This window comes from Chiloscyllium plagiosum, unplaced genomic scaffold (assembly GCF_037043375.1).
Source record: "Chiloscyllium plagiosum isolate Xiang-an unplaced genomic scaffold, Cpla_swu_hap1 HiC_scaffold_21, whole genome shotgun sequence".
Classification (NCBI taxonomy): domain Eukaryota; kingdom Metazoa; phylum Chordata; class Chondrichthyes; order Orectolobiformes; family Hemiscylliidae; genus Chiloscyllium; species Chiloscyllium plagiosum.
The window spans coordinates 19,769,856-19,784,663 of NW_028270159.1; the positions used below are offsets into that span (position 1 = coordinate 19,769,856).

The following is a 14,808-nucleotide window of genomic DNA, read 5'->3' on the forward strand; positions in this document are numbered from 1 at the left end:
AGTATCTAACTTCACTGCACCCTGTTTGAAACACTGAGATTGCTTGGGCATCATTGCGTCGCCCTTTTTCCCCCCCACCATATGTATATATCTTATATACACTAGACTTCATTAGGTAACCTTTCATAAATTCTGACTACTTCACATCATTGACATGCTATATATTCTCTTCCTGCCTGGCTTATCATTAAGTTGTTTGTAGAAGGTCTTTGCTGTTATATGGGGAAAAGCACAATAAATGCATGAATATGTCCAAAAAGATTACTCCATCACTTCACACACCCTCTTAGGTTCTACGGATGATCAAATTAGACCTACCAAAAAATTCTAACATGAGAGCATGCTTACTTAAAAATTAACTTGTTGCCATGCTTTTCTAGAAGTTGCTGGAGATGCCAAGTAAGTTCACTTGTGGGCAACTTACAGTAGAGTGATGGAGTTAGTGATTAAGAGAATATCGGGGATGAAGAGAAATGGATGTTCTGTTGCTTTTGGTTTTCCTAAACTTTTTCAGCATCGGGAATTGATTGCTGTTCTGCTACTGGAGAAGCAGCTGGTTATTTGGTGAGTATCTGGTCACAAAATGTATTCTATTCAAAATAGTATAGCAACTGTTCGTAAACTCAATAAAATATATTGAATGTAAAATTGATTTAAAAAATTAAATAGTTCAGTTCAGATACAAGTTATAGATTTGATTATTGAGATTCAGCTTTTCTGGATTTAAATCTTTATAAATTGATGGTTGCACAAAGGTACAACAGGTAATCAGGAAGACTAGTGGAATGTTGGTCCTTACTTTGAGGGGGTTGGAGTATAAGAGAAAGGAAGTCTTACTACAAACTGTCCAAGGTGCTGGTAGATCACATCTCGAGTACTGTGAGCAGGTGTATTCTCCTTATTTAGGGATATATATCATTTCATTGGAGTCAAGTCAGGGAATGTTCTCTGGGATGGTCCCTGGTATGATGGATTGTTTTGTGAGCAGAAGCTAAACTTGTTGGGACTCTACTCACTGGGGTTTTGAAGGATGAGAAGTAATGTCATTGAAACATATAGGATTTTAAAGGGCTGTGAAAGGACAAATGCTGAGAGGATTTTTCTCCTCATGGAAGTGTTTCAGGTCAGAGGGCATAGTCTAAAAATATGGGGCAGCTAATTAAGATTGAGATGAAGAGAAATTTCCTCTGTTAGAAGGTTGTAAGTTTTTGGAGATGCTTGCAACAGAGAGCTAAGGGGGCAAAGTCCATGTGTATATTGAAGGCTGAGATAGACTCTTGATGAAAAGTTATGGGGCAAATGCATGCACGTGGACATAAAGAATGTTGAGTCAGCCATGATCCGATTTAATGGCAGAACAGGCTCGAAGGGCCAAATGATCTACACCTGTTTCTATTTCTTGTGGTCTTATTCTGATGCAGTTTGGAAACAGGTTGGAAATATTGTTTTACTGTGTGTTTAAAGAATTGTACAAATTATGTTCTGTTTCTGAACAGTTTGTTTTTCTGTTTTTGTCTTGAGTAGTAAAATCTGTTTTATTTGAATTTCTGTAGCCTTACATGACTAAATGCTGGCAAATAGGACTACATTAGCTTAAGATATCTTGTCGGCATGGATGAGTTGGACCAAAGGGTCTGTTTCTGTGCTGTACGTCTCTATGACTCCTGACAAAAGTATTTCCTTACAAAATATTAAGAATGACGGGTGATTTGTCAAAGCAATCAGCAGGATGATAAAAGGTACTTTCAGGATAGGAATGTGGGTTTTTCGGGTACAGTTAATTTAACAGTCATCTTATTGAATAGTGGGGCAGGTTTGAGGGGCTTAGTGACCTGCTATTGCCCCTTCCTTGATAACCTTCAGTAGACTTAAAGCCTATGCCAAAGACAGACGAGCTGTGCCCCCAGTTGTTTGGCTGAACTTTTGTAATATTCCAGGCATGTGCATCTTGCTATATAAGTTGAATTATGCCTTCAATTGTAATTTTGGTCATATTTCCCTTTCTTCTTTTCATGGAACACTTATAGTAAATTTGGTACCTTTTATTCAGTATTTTACAGCACAGAAAGAATACATTCAATGTCGCTTCATGGAGATCTTGCTCCACATTAATTCCCCTTGCTTTGGTAACATATCCCTCTATTCCTTTTCTCTGTCATATGATGATTTATTCTTTTTCGGAAATCCCTTCGTATTGTTAGGTAGCCATCTGAAAGCACTGCAAGTGCTCCAGTTCAATTGACCTTTGAGGTGGCTGATAAGACCATTGTGCAACATACAGGGCAGATGACAATTGAAAGGATGAATAAATTGATTGTTTGGAGGTTTGTACACTCCCTTCAACACCTTGTCTTTGGTGAAACACGGTACTTACCAAGTCTGCCAATGTGTTGATGACTTCTAGATGCACCTTTTCCATTTTGGTTGGTCACAACTCAGGGATGTTTGATCTCTTCATGTATGTTTTGAAGATATCCCTAATTTGAGTTGTGCCCCATGAGAATCCCTTTGTAATCAAATTCCAACTAAACAATTGCTTCAGGAGTCCATGGGAGGCATGTGAACCATGTGTTTTATCAAGTAGAGGTGGTTTTAAGCGATTACTGCCTCGAAATTGGGCAAGAGGATGTTGGTTTTGGACTACCTTTTATGGTAAAGAATTTGCAGCATCTTGTGAAGGCACCACTGCTGGTGGTACTTCAGTGTTTTTTGGTACTTGGTGTGAGTTTGACCAAGAATCCAAAGGAAATAATAGGATGGCTGCCTGGTAAACTGTAATCTTAAACTCAGGGTTAAGATGTCAATCTCAAATACTGTTTCTCTCAGGAGAAAGTGAGGTCTGCAGATGCTGGAGATCAGAGATGGAAATGTGTTGCTGGAAAAGCGCAGCAGGTCAGGCAGCATCTAGGGAACAGGAGAATCGACGTTTCAGGTATTCCTGAAGAAGGGCTAATGCCCGAAACGTCGATTCTCCTGTTCCCTAGATGCTGCCTGACCTGCTGCCCTTTTCCAGCAACACTGTTTCTCTCAGTCAGACAAAGGTTAAACTGGCATGTTGGAGGTAATACTGAAGTTCATCAGCCATATCTGCCTTTGTCAAGAGAAGGCTCCCAAGGTACAGAAAATTATTTTAATTTTTTCACGATTTAGCTGTTATTGATTAAAGATGGAATGTTTTGTGCTGTGGAAACTTGAGCAGAACCCTAGTTTTCCAGGAGATCAGGATAAGACTTGTTTCTTTTCATATGCTTTGAAGAAGTAGCTGACAGTGACCTGGAGCTTTGTTTGGGTCATTGTCCAAATCCACTTTCAATACTGTCCAAATGACTTTCTGATCTGTTTAAAAAAATTAGCTTCAGAGTGCACACCTACATCCATCTGCCTCTGTTTTGAAATCCAATTTCCAAAACATAGGTTGTAAATTTTTCAACACAGTATGCTGAAACTCTATGATTGAGGTTGGAGTGGTTCTGCTTTTAGATTGAAGGTGGTGTAAGTTGAACAGTTTCTAATCTGTTCTGTAGATTATCTTTATGCCTGTGGGTATCAGGCCTCTCCTTCAATTCACCTATTCTGTTTACCTCAACCTTACCATGTTGCAGCAAGTTCCATTTCTCAGCACAGTCTGAATGAATTAGTTTTCTACAATTCCTTATTTAGGAATGGTTATCTTATATTTTGTTTTGCAATGTGGAAGGAGCAGATATTCACTCATCAATGTATCAAAATACAGAATATCGCAGATGTTGGTAAAATGGAAAAAAAAAGTGTTGAAAGTCTTAGGTAATATCTGTAGAAATGCTTTGGTTTGCTGCATGTCTGAATGCTTTCTTTCCAGTTGTGAAAGTTTCTTAAGTATATCCTTTCTGTTGTAGTGTCACTCAGTTGAAATTCCACCAGAAGAGTGTTGCTGGAATCCGCCAATTTATTTCATTAGTAGAACATTGCTGGCTACTTTTCTTAAAATTATGTACAGCTCCTGGTCTCGCATGTGGAAGTGGTTAACAGGACCTCCCAAGTGAGCAAACTGACTGTTGTACATTTCAGAGAAAGAGTATTATATCTGACTTGGGAAGTAATGAAGAATATGGCATCTTTGGTGTCAGTGTGACTCAATCACTCGTGACTGAATCAGATGGTTGGGGTCCCAGTCCAGAATACTGAACACAAAAATCCTATTGGCAGTACCATTTTTTCAGCTGAAATGATGTGTGCCCTATCAAGTGGACATAAAAGGTCATTTCTCCAAGAAGAGCAGGGGATTTCTTCCTTTTTGTTCTGGTCAATATTTATCTCGCAACCAACATTTCAAAATAGATTATCCAGTCTTTGCTATTTATGCAAACTTGTTGTTTGCAATTGACTGTCATGTTTCCCACATTACAATAGTGACTTTATTTTAAAAGTTAAGCAAATTATACTGAGGCTAAGAAAAGTTCTACATAAATCGTTCTTTTATTGAACTAATATTGCAGAGAAAATAATAAGATTTTAATGATTTCTTTGTCCTACTTCTCCAAAACTGCTGATTGAAGACAAGAAGCTTAACCAAGTGCAAGTTTTGATGGTGATGAATGAATTGTTGTCACATAGGAGTTTGATTCAATAGAGAAGTACCCCCCCGCTCTCTAGATTTATGAAGAAACTCTGGAAGACCAACTTGTAATGCAACCCTAGAATTTCGAACTATTGCTACACAAAGCTAGCCTTGAGTGAATGCTTATTGTAACTTTATTACATGTGAGTAATATGGTCCCCTCATTGATGGAAATAAAAATCATATGTCACAGACCTCTGCAAAAATCTTGACACAGACAATCAGATAGGGACAAATTATACATTCATTATCACCCAGCTAAAATCAAAACGACATTATATTTTGCTACAAAACTGGCAAGGGTGTAATTAATATCATTGTGAAACACAAGGGAACATAGAGGTCTGAACACGTTTGAAAAGCTAGTTCAAATTTTCTTTGTGACTCATTTATGCTATTCCAAGAAGTGCACTCATGTTTCTTGATGTAAGACTTTGAGTATAGCATAAAGAAAACTGATGTATTTGGCTGCTGAACAGCCTGTCTAATACAGTTCTTAAATTTTTGGTTTTCTAGGTGCTAGAAACTTGATTTCATTTTTCTATATTGCTTGTCTGCCGCATATAAGTGCCAAATGTTTTGAAAATACACAATACCCATTCAGGTGGAAAATGGGTGACTGGTAAATGTTGAAAAGTTGAAATGCAATTGTCATTTTATCATTCATTAGGAAGACCTGAGTGTCTGAAATATCACTTTGTTTGGATCATAAACTTACTCATCAGGAACAATCTGAGGAAATTTTTGCTTTTTGTGACAGTAGCTCAGGTTCTTCTACCAGTAACAAAAATGTCATACCACAGTGTGTATGTACTGCATAGAGAACTATGGATGAAATTTCAGTCACATGCTAACAAATACCATGCCCAGACACACTTGCTCCAGTTTTGAAAAACTGAATGTACATAACCCGCAAAAAATTTAATAACATTATATTTCTTGATTTCACAGCGCATATGCCTCTTGAGCATCTATTTCTTTATATTTGATCAGTTGAGACATATGATATCTATTGGCTATAGCAAGAAATGTAGAAAATCACATCCAGAATTTGAAGGTGCTGTTAACCTTTCAGTAAATTTGTTTTTATTGATTATTAAGCATTTCTAAAAAGGACTTTGCAGCTTTTGATGTAGAATGGGACTTTCTGTTTGAGACATGAATGCAATCTGGGATGACTGTGACCTTGTGTAAATATGTTACTGACATAAATAAAAGATAATTGCTTCTGAGAACAATTGCTTTAGTTTGTGTCATTTCATTCCTACTTCTCATAATCTAGACCAATATATTTAAACTTTCTGGTGAAATTACACTGGTTTCACCCTGCTTTCCACGATCTTGCTTGCACTTACACACTAAAATGATGAGGATGAAGTTCAGATAAGGAGAGATGCTTTGTAATGGTGTGTAAATTGTGGAAGTGCCTCATGTCATGTACATTCTGTTATTTGTGCCATTATATTTTTTAGCCATCCATGAGTCCAGAATGAGCCGGCATTTGTTGCCTATCCCTTCTTGCTTTTGAAAAGTTGCCCCATGGGCATCCAAACCTGTTGTAAATGGCGAAAGCTTTACAAAGTTTTAAATGGTGAACCTGACTTTTGTGAATACTGTGATTCTCTGGGAAGCCAGGCAGGAGATTGCAGAGCCTTTGGTTTTGATCTTTATATCGTCATTGTCTATAGGAATAGTGGCAGAAGACTGGAGGATAACAAATGTTGTCCCCTTGTTTAAGAAAGGGAATAGAGACAACCCTGGTAATTATAGACCAGTGAACCTTCCTTCGGTTGTGGGTAAAGTGTTGGAAAAGATTATGAGAGATAGGATTTATAATCATCAAGCGAGGAATAAGTTGATTAAGGTTGGTCAACACAGTTTTGTGAAGGGTAGGTCGTGCCTCACAAACCTTATTGAGTTCTTTGAGATAGTGAACAAACAGGTGAATGAGGATAAAGTGGTTTATGTGGTGTATATGGAGTTCAGTAAAGTGTTTGATAAGGGTCCGCATGGTAGGCTATTGCACAAAATATGGGAGGTGTGGGATTGAGGGCAATTTAGTGGTTTGGATCAGAAATTGCCGAGCTAAAAGAAGACAGAGGGTGGTGATTGATGGGAAATGTTCATCTTGGAGTTTAGTTACTAGTGATGTACCGCAAAGATCTTGTTTTGGGGCCACTGCTGTTTGTCATTTTTATAAACGACCTGGATGAGAGCATGGAAGGATGGGTTAGTAAATTTACGGATGACACTAAAGTGGGTGGAGTTGTGAATGGTACTGAAGGATGTTGCACGTTACAATGGGACATAGATATGCTGCAGAGCTGGGCTGAGAGGTGGCAAATGGAGTTTCATGCAGAAAAGTGTGAGTTGGTTCGCTTTGGAAGGAGCAACAGGAATAAAGAATACTGGGCTAGTGGTAAGATTCTTGGTAGTGTAGATCAGCAGAGAGATCTCGGTGCCAATGTACATAGATCCATGAAAGTTGCCACCCAGGTTGATAGGGTAGTTAAGAAGGTATATGGTGTGTTAGCTTTTATTGGTAGAGAGATAGTGTTTTGGAGCCATGAGGTCATGCTGTAGCTGTACAAGAACTCTGGTGCAGCTGCACTTGGAGTATTGCATACAGTTCTGGTCATTGCATTAAAGGAATGATGTGGAAGCTTTGTAAATGGTTCAGAGGAGATTTACTAGGATGTTGCCTGGTATGGAGGGCAGATCTTGTGAGGGAAGACTGAGGGACTTGAGGCTGTTTTTGTTAGAGAGAAGGTTGAGAGGTAACTTGAGACATTTAAGATAATGAGAGGGCTGGATAGGGTGGACAGTGAAAGCCTTTCTCCTCAAATGGTGATGGCTAACACGAGGGGACATAGCTTTAAATTGAGGGGTGATAGATAGAGGACAGATGTCAGAAGTAGTTACTTTACTCAGAGTTTTAGGGGTGTGGAACACTGCCTGCAACAGTAGCAGACTTGTCAACTTTAAGGGCATTTAAATAGTCATTGGATAGACATATGGATCAAAATAGAATAGTGTAGGACAGATGGGCTTCAGATTGGTTCCACAGGTATGCACAACATCGAGGGCTGAAGAGCATTACAGCGCAGTACAGGCCCTATGTTCTATTGCCAAATGATTGACAGCATGCAGATTGACACCTTTTTCAAATAAAGATCCGTCCATGTTTCTAAAATTATAACAGACGGTATAGAGAACCTCTGGCAAAGTACAGTGTATCCGATCTCTAACAAGCATGATTTTGGCACCTCACCCTCTTGGACGATTTAATTGAAAGTGCTGAAAAATTATTCTTCCACAAGGATGTTAGCCAGGATCAGAAATATATTTTAGTGATGTTTAAGGTGTACAGAAAACATGACCACTATTCTAGCATTCAGTGTGGCATAGATCTGGGTAATCTCAATGCAATTCATTTGTACAATATATTAGACTAACCATAATTCAACTTAAATTGTCAGCAATACTCAGGCCAATTGGATGGCTGTAGTGGAGAATGGAAAAGGTTTTGCAGATGCAATAAGTTGTGCTGTAGTGATTTTAGAGCAAAAAGACACTGTTGGGTAGAATTGGAGGAGCTTTTTGCTTTGCATTAGACTGTGCCTTGTGATGAAGCGTTTTGATGCTAACTTTATATTCCTGAAATGCATGATGTTCCTAATTCTCTGCATTATCATTCCTTATCTTGGTAATATGAACTACTTTGTAAAAACTGTTATGTTGTGTAAGTACTTCAAAACATTTATGCAAAGTGGATGGATTTATGCAGTAATTGATCAATCTCTTAAAAATCATCTGCACCTTGTCAGAAAATTGGAGGCAGGCAACTAGTATAGATAGAAAATGTTAATTGAATTAGAACATGTAATTAGAACACAATCAGCAGCACATCATTGTAGGCTTCTTCAGTTTAAAAATAATTTTCAAGTAATGTTATTTGCAGGTGACTAATAAACTGATAGCCATAAGGAAAACAATTTGAGCTTCAAAGGAATTTCATATCCTGGAGGCAGCTGCCTACAGTGTCTATTAGATTTGTGCAATACACAGGAGAGTGAAAGGACTCTGAGGAAATATAAAATTTTGGCCTTTACCTTTTTTGAATTCCTTGCTGTTTATACAATGTCATTTCTGCTGTGGTTAATCTGCTTTTAAAATTACACTATTTTACTGACCTGAGGCAAAACAATTCCCTCAAACATTCCCAAAGTGAAATTTTGTGAAAAGTATAATTGTATAGTTGCTGTCTTTGAGGACTCTCACTTCCTGAAAATCCTATTTCCATCGGCAACTGGTCAGCATTTCAACGAAATATACTTCATGTCTTTATTGGCGTTTTACTTGAATGTTTCCAGAAAAACAAGAGTTTTCCAGTCATTTCCAGATTTTGAAATGCTTAATTTTCAGTTGTAAATTGTCATTGTTCATGCCTCATAAGTTCGTATTAATTTTTGCTTGTAAAAAGTAAAAGAAAAATCAATTTTAGTAAAAGTTATTTCAAATTATTGATACCACTAGATATGGTTGAACCTGCTCTTTCTCATAAATGCTTATTTTTGTTCCCTAATAAAGTAAAACTTACTTGCTTATCCAGTGATGAGGTTTGTGTAACCCACTGAGATTAAACTAACACAATAAACTTGAGCATACAAGTTAAAGTAGGTAGCAAAAGTAAGATAATTTCTTCTTTTATATAAGTTTGCTGGGTTTACCTGTCTCAATGGAAGTGTTGCATACAAAGCAAATAAACTTGTATTGAATGCTGAACTTCCTGATTTGCTTATAAAACTTCATGACTCAATCTGAATTTCAGTGCCAACCGTTGAGTACGTTCCAAAGTTCACCTTTAATTCAAGTTGAAATTGGATTCATCTGTTGTCCAGCTGTGAACTTGCCTACTTGACCCGAACTCCCCTAATGTTAACTTGATTGGCTCATTTCCGTACTGCCTTTAACTTAGTATGGGCCCCATGTATTTTTTGAAAACCTGGAATAGATTCCTACAGATTAACTGCTTGCAGAATAGCTTGTGTTAATGTTTTAACTTATGACTTAATAGATGGTGGTAAAATTGAAATTGTACAATAATTTGTCTACATTACACTTAGCAGTAGGATATGAATGTCTGATGTATTTCTTTTACAATAGTATAAGCTATCATAATGTGAATGGAAAAACTCCAGTTCAGGATTTTAAAAAGCTCAACTTTTGTTCTCTGGTCCATAGAACGCTAACTGCGTACAGTTTCCAAATGCTTATCTTCTCATAGTGCAGAAGTGTGACTAGCAACAAGCTTGGACAAGCTTGCACTTTAAAAAAGTCCTGTTATGGAATATTGCTACATGCATTAACCCTAATGAAGGGCTCACAGCACTGAGGAATTTGATTTGTACAAAGTAAAGAAATTACTGACAAAGAAACAGTTCACAAAATGTCAGTTAACAGCAGAAAAACCTCGGGACGTCCATCCTATTACTACAGACTTTTGGGCAGGTCACGTCTTCAGAGACAACGCAGTCGTTCCAGGAGTCGCAGCAGACCAGGAAACAGGGGTAAGAGTGTTAGTCAAATTGCAGTGCTGCAAAGTCCTAATCTGCCTCCTGTTCTGGCTCCATATTTCAAACCTTTTTTTTAGTATTATGAATGTGAAATTTCAAGAAGAACCTTACATACCTCCAGTGGTTTGCTTCCTATATTGTATTTTATGCTGCAAAATAAATGTCAAAAATATCTCCATTTAAATTCTCAATTCATGATAAGGCTATACTTTACTGAAATCATACTGAAGTATAGCTGAGTTTTTAATGGTTACAATATAACATTTAATCTTAAAACAAGAACTGATATTAACTCAAAACAATGTTCTATTTATGAAACTACAATGATCAACCCTCAGATTTGGACAATTAATTTTCATTGAGGATCCAGATCACTGCCTGTGAGGATTACAGTTTGATGCTACTGTAGTCATCATACTTTCTAAATAACAACAGTTATAAATTTTGACTTTTTAACTGCTGATTTTGCTGTTTGCTGCATTATTGTAATGCAAAATTACAAAACATGCAAAGGTAATAACTTTTTTAAATGGTAACAGTAAGATAAGTAGAACTACTAACTTGTCTTTTGCAAATGCAATCGTATTAAGATTATCCAATTAAACTAAGGCTAGAAAATACCGGAAATCATACTCTGGAGATTTATTGATTATTAATTTTGGTCCATAATTGGGATTACTCAGTATATTGGCCAAGTCTATTGTGAAACTCCAGTGTATTATGTGATCAAAGATGTATTTGCCAGTATTGTGAGTATTTCTTTTGTACTGTGTATAAATGGCCTAAAGTAACTTGACGAAAGCATAATTATTGCTGAAGACATAATTCTTGTAATTTTGTGTGTGTGCTGATTTAGTGAAAGTTCGTGGCAACACACAATAAAGGTCAAGTCACTAAGTCTGTTCTTGTGTGAAGGAGGTGTAGCTATAGTTAACTCAATATTGGTTACAGAGGTATTTGTGAAATAGAATGAAGTGCATTATTCTGAATTGACTTGTAATGCACACTCTTGTAGAACAGAAAACTGAACATTCTTCACTATCCAAATAAAATTCTACTATAATTCTATTGTAACCTTTAGTAATAATCTTGTATTTCTTGATAGGGAAAGATTTCCTCTATTGACTTTAAAGTTCTTTATGTTTCTATTTTGAAGATGTGTTCAGAGCAGACCATCATATCTCTCATCTGATTTGGTAAAGAAAGGACTTCAAAGATTTCTGTTTGAGCAATGTATTGCAAATATTGACACACTCCCAGACCTTCACGTTCCAACTTGCAAAAGAATACATCAGCTATGTAAGGGAAACAACAACTTCACGAAGAATATTTTTATATAAAAGCCTGGATAAGCAATGATGACATTAATTTCCAAATAATTGAACAAATTAAATTAGAATTTAAAATTGTGCTAGAGGTATGCAACGTGCCTGCGACTCAGCTGGATTTCTGTGTTAAGTGGAATCTAATAGTTAGGGTTAATTTTCAGGCTTTCAGTGATCTCCAATAGGGCCCAAAATGACAAGCGGTAAGTGCGCATGCATGTGCAATCTGCAGTTTTTGAATGAGGGCAAAGAAGAGATGTTCTTTAGTCACACATGAAGCAGGTGTTAAAACTATTTGAATATGCAGGTAAGTGGTTTTAATAGCTAATCAATCTTTGGTCCAATATCGTTTTGCTATGGGGCAACCAATTCCAAAGAAATCAATCCTAAACATTACCAAGGCTTTTAAAAATGAAGGCGGGTTATTAAAATCTGTAGACAGAACAATGATGCTGCACAGACCCAAGATTCCCAATCTTCATAGCATACTCTCCTTACAAACTATGTCCACCAATCTTTCTAACTATAGATTGTGACCATTCCTACCCCCGGCCAATCCATTATTCACAATCTTCTATGTTACTGAGTACCTCTCCCTAAGCCCAGTCATCCTCTGCCTGTGGATCCAATTGTTCTTCAAGTCCTCTCACAATCTTTCTGCAGACAATAATTTGCAATCTTTAGCTATTTGCTGTCCTCCTGTAATGTTGGCTTCATTCTGATGAAGTTGATGTACAGTATCTGGGTCTGTTTTGACCCACCATTCTGCTGCTCCAATTATTTTTTATCTTCTTAATAATTCTTTGTGATATTAAGTTTTACTAATTTAAGAGGCATGTTTAAACCTAAGTGAATATTAGCGAGTTTTGAAAAGATTTGTAGCTCCGGTTGACGTTCTGGATGTTGGTTTGCTCGCTGAGCTGGAAGGTTCATTTCCAGATGTTTTGTCACCGTACTAGGTAACATCTTCAGTGGGCCTCCAGGTGAAGCACTGCTGCTGATTCCTGCTTTCTATTTATATGTTTGGGTCTGGTGATGTAATTTCCTGTTCTTTTTCTCAGGTGGTGGTAGATGGGGTCTAACTCGATTTGTTTGTGATAGAGTTCCTGTTGGAATGCCATGCGTCTAGGAATTCTCGTGCATGTCTCTGTTTGGCTTGTCCGAGGATGGGTGTGTTGTCCCAGTCGAAGTGGTGTCCTTCCTCATCTGTATGTAAGGATACTAGTGAGAGAGGGTCATGTCGTTTTGTGGCTAGTTGTTGTTCATGTATCCTGGTGGCTACTTTTCTGCCTGTTTGTCCAATGCAGTGTTTGTTACGGTCCTTGCACAGTATTTTGTAAATGACATTAGTTTTGCTTGTTGTCTATATCGGAACTTTCAAGTTCATTAGCTGCTGTTTAGTGTGTTGGTGGGTTTGTGGGCTACCGTGATGCCAAGGGGTCTCGGTAGTCTGGCAGTCATTTCAGAGATGCCTTTGAAGTAGGGGGAAGTGGCTAGTGTTTCTGGATGTGTTTTGACTGCTTGTTTGGGTTTGTTGCTGAGAAATCAGCGGACTGTGTTCATTGGGTACACATTCTTTTTTAATACACGGTATAGGTGATTTTTCTCTGCTCTGTGCTGTAGTGTGTGTTGGCTTGTTGAAATAACGTTCTGATGCAGCTTCGTTTGTGGATGTTGGGATGATTGCTTCTGTAGTTCAGTATTCGGTCCTTGTGTGCTGTTTTCCTGTAGACACTGGTTTGAAGTTTCCCCATTGGCTGTTCGCTCTACTGTTGAGGAAAACAACAACAAACTGTCATTCCTAGATGTCACAGGCTGAGTGACTGTGTTAAGCCATAGTAACCATCAAGAGCTATCCTAGCAGTACAGTCTTGTCCAAACTGCTTCAAATCATTAGCCATCATTGAATCCATGGAACATGTACCGCCAGGCAGTATCGGTAAATTATAGAATAGATTGGCTGTCGAAGGAACGTCTGGCTTTCACAGTTGTAGGACTTGAACATTCATCTTTTAAATCAATTTTTGATGTGTTAATTTTGACAATCTTATTTAAATGCAAGGCTTCGTAACTTGAATTTCATTTTCTGCTCTTTTAAAATGTACAAGAGTTTTTAACTGATAATGACCAGTAGAAGTTGCTATTGGAGCCACAGTCTTTGTAAGGCTTATTATGTTTTCATGTGACACATTATTGTCCAAGCGTTCAGTAAGTCTGCACATCTAGTAGGATTTGGTTACAAAAATATACATGCTACCACATTATATATGAAAGTATAACTTTTTCAGACTTTATTAATTTTAAATATTAAAGTGACTATACATTATATAAATGAATCTATGAATTTCCTGTATTTATAGTATGCAATGAAATGTTTGCAGTGAAATGACAGAGTCAATTGCGAGGGAGCAGCAAATGAGTATAACATGTGCTTAGCATACCTTTTTATAAAACATCTGTTTAGAAATGGGCAATTGAATATATTGATATGAATTGCATTTTCTTAACTGTTTATTAATACAGACACTCATTTTAAGGCAAGTCTGACTCTGACTCTGAATGTCAGAGCTTGCTGTCTTCTATTTATTCTGTTGCTGCATAGTAAGTAGAATCTTTAGGTATCTCCAGGAAAGATTTTTTGTAAAAAAACATTTTCTGTTGCTTACCATTAATTCTCACATCGTGCTGTACATCTCTGACTCTATATGCAGTTTATCATTATTGATTCCCATCTATATGAATGAATACCGTAGCTAGTGAAATTATGGTTGCATATTGTGTTTTTCTGTCAAGTGCAACACAGTTTGCTATCTGTGGGATTGGTTATCATAACCTCTCATCTTTTCTAAGCAAAACACTGAATCAGATTCTGACCTTGGACCTTTTAGTAATTGTTTTTGGTGCAATTAGAAATGCCAATGTACGGTTGAATTTTGTATGTCATCCTTGTCTTTGCTGTGGAATAATAGATTTGATAAAATTGGCTAGTTGTAAATTATTCTCATGTAATTCAATTAATTGCTTTTTGGCATGATATTGTTACATAATGGTATTTATCAACTGTAACCATAATTGACTTTATTTGACTGTAATGCAGTAATTAGTGACAATTCCTAGCATCTGTGTATTATAGTTTCCCTTACTTCTAGCAAGTAAAAACACAATCAATGCTGTTGAAATTTGAAATGAGATAATCTAAATATATTTCTGTTATTCCTGTGTATTTGATTGTAAGGCTAGGCAGAACAATAAAGAAACAACACCTTTACTCTTCACTAGTGTCTCGTCTAAAAGAATTAAAGTATAAGTT

The 14,808-nt window shown here is 37.0% G+C and overlaps 1 protein-coding gene across 6 annotated transcripts in view; it reads left to right on the forward strand.

Moving 5' to 3' along the window:
* Positions 1-14,808, forward strand: part of LOC122564877 (disabled homolog 2-interacting protein-like) — a 699,362-nt gene that overhangs the window by 342,558 nt on the left and 341,996 nt on the right. The window contains exon 1 of one of the 6 annotated variants that reach the window (XM_043720273.2): positions 9,900-10,167. The exons of the other annotated variants lie outside the window; for them this stretch is intronic. Coding sequence (XP_043576208.1) covers positions 10,047-10,167 — 121 coding nt within the window. The 5' untranslated portion in view covers positions 9,900-10,046. Of the gene's footprint in view, positions 1-9,899; positions 10,168-14,808 lie in introns of those variants that run through there. 6 annotated transcript variants of the gene reach the window in all.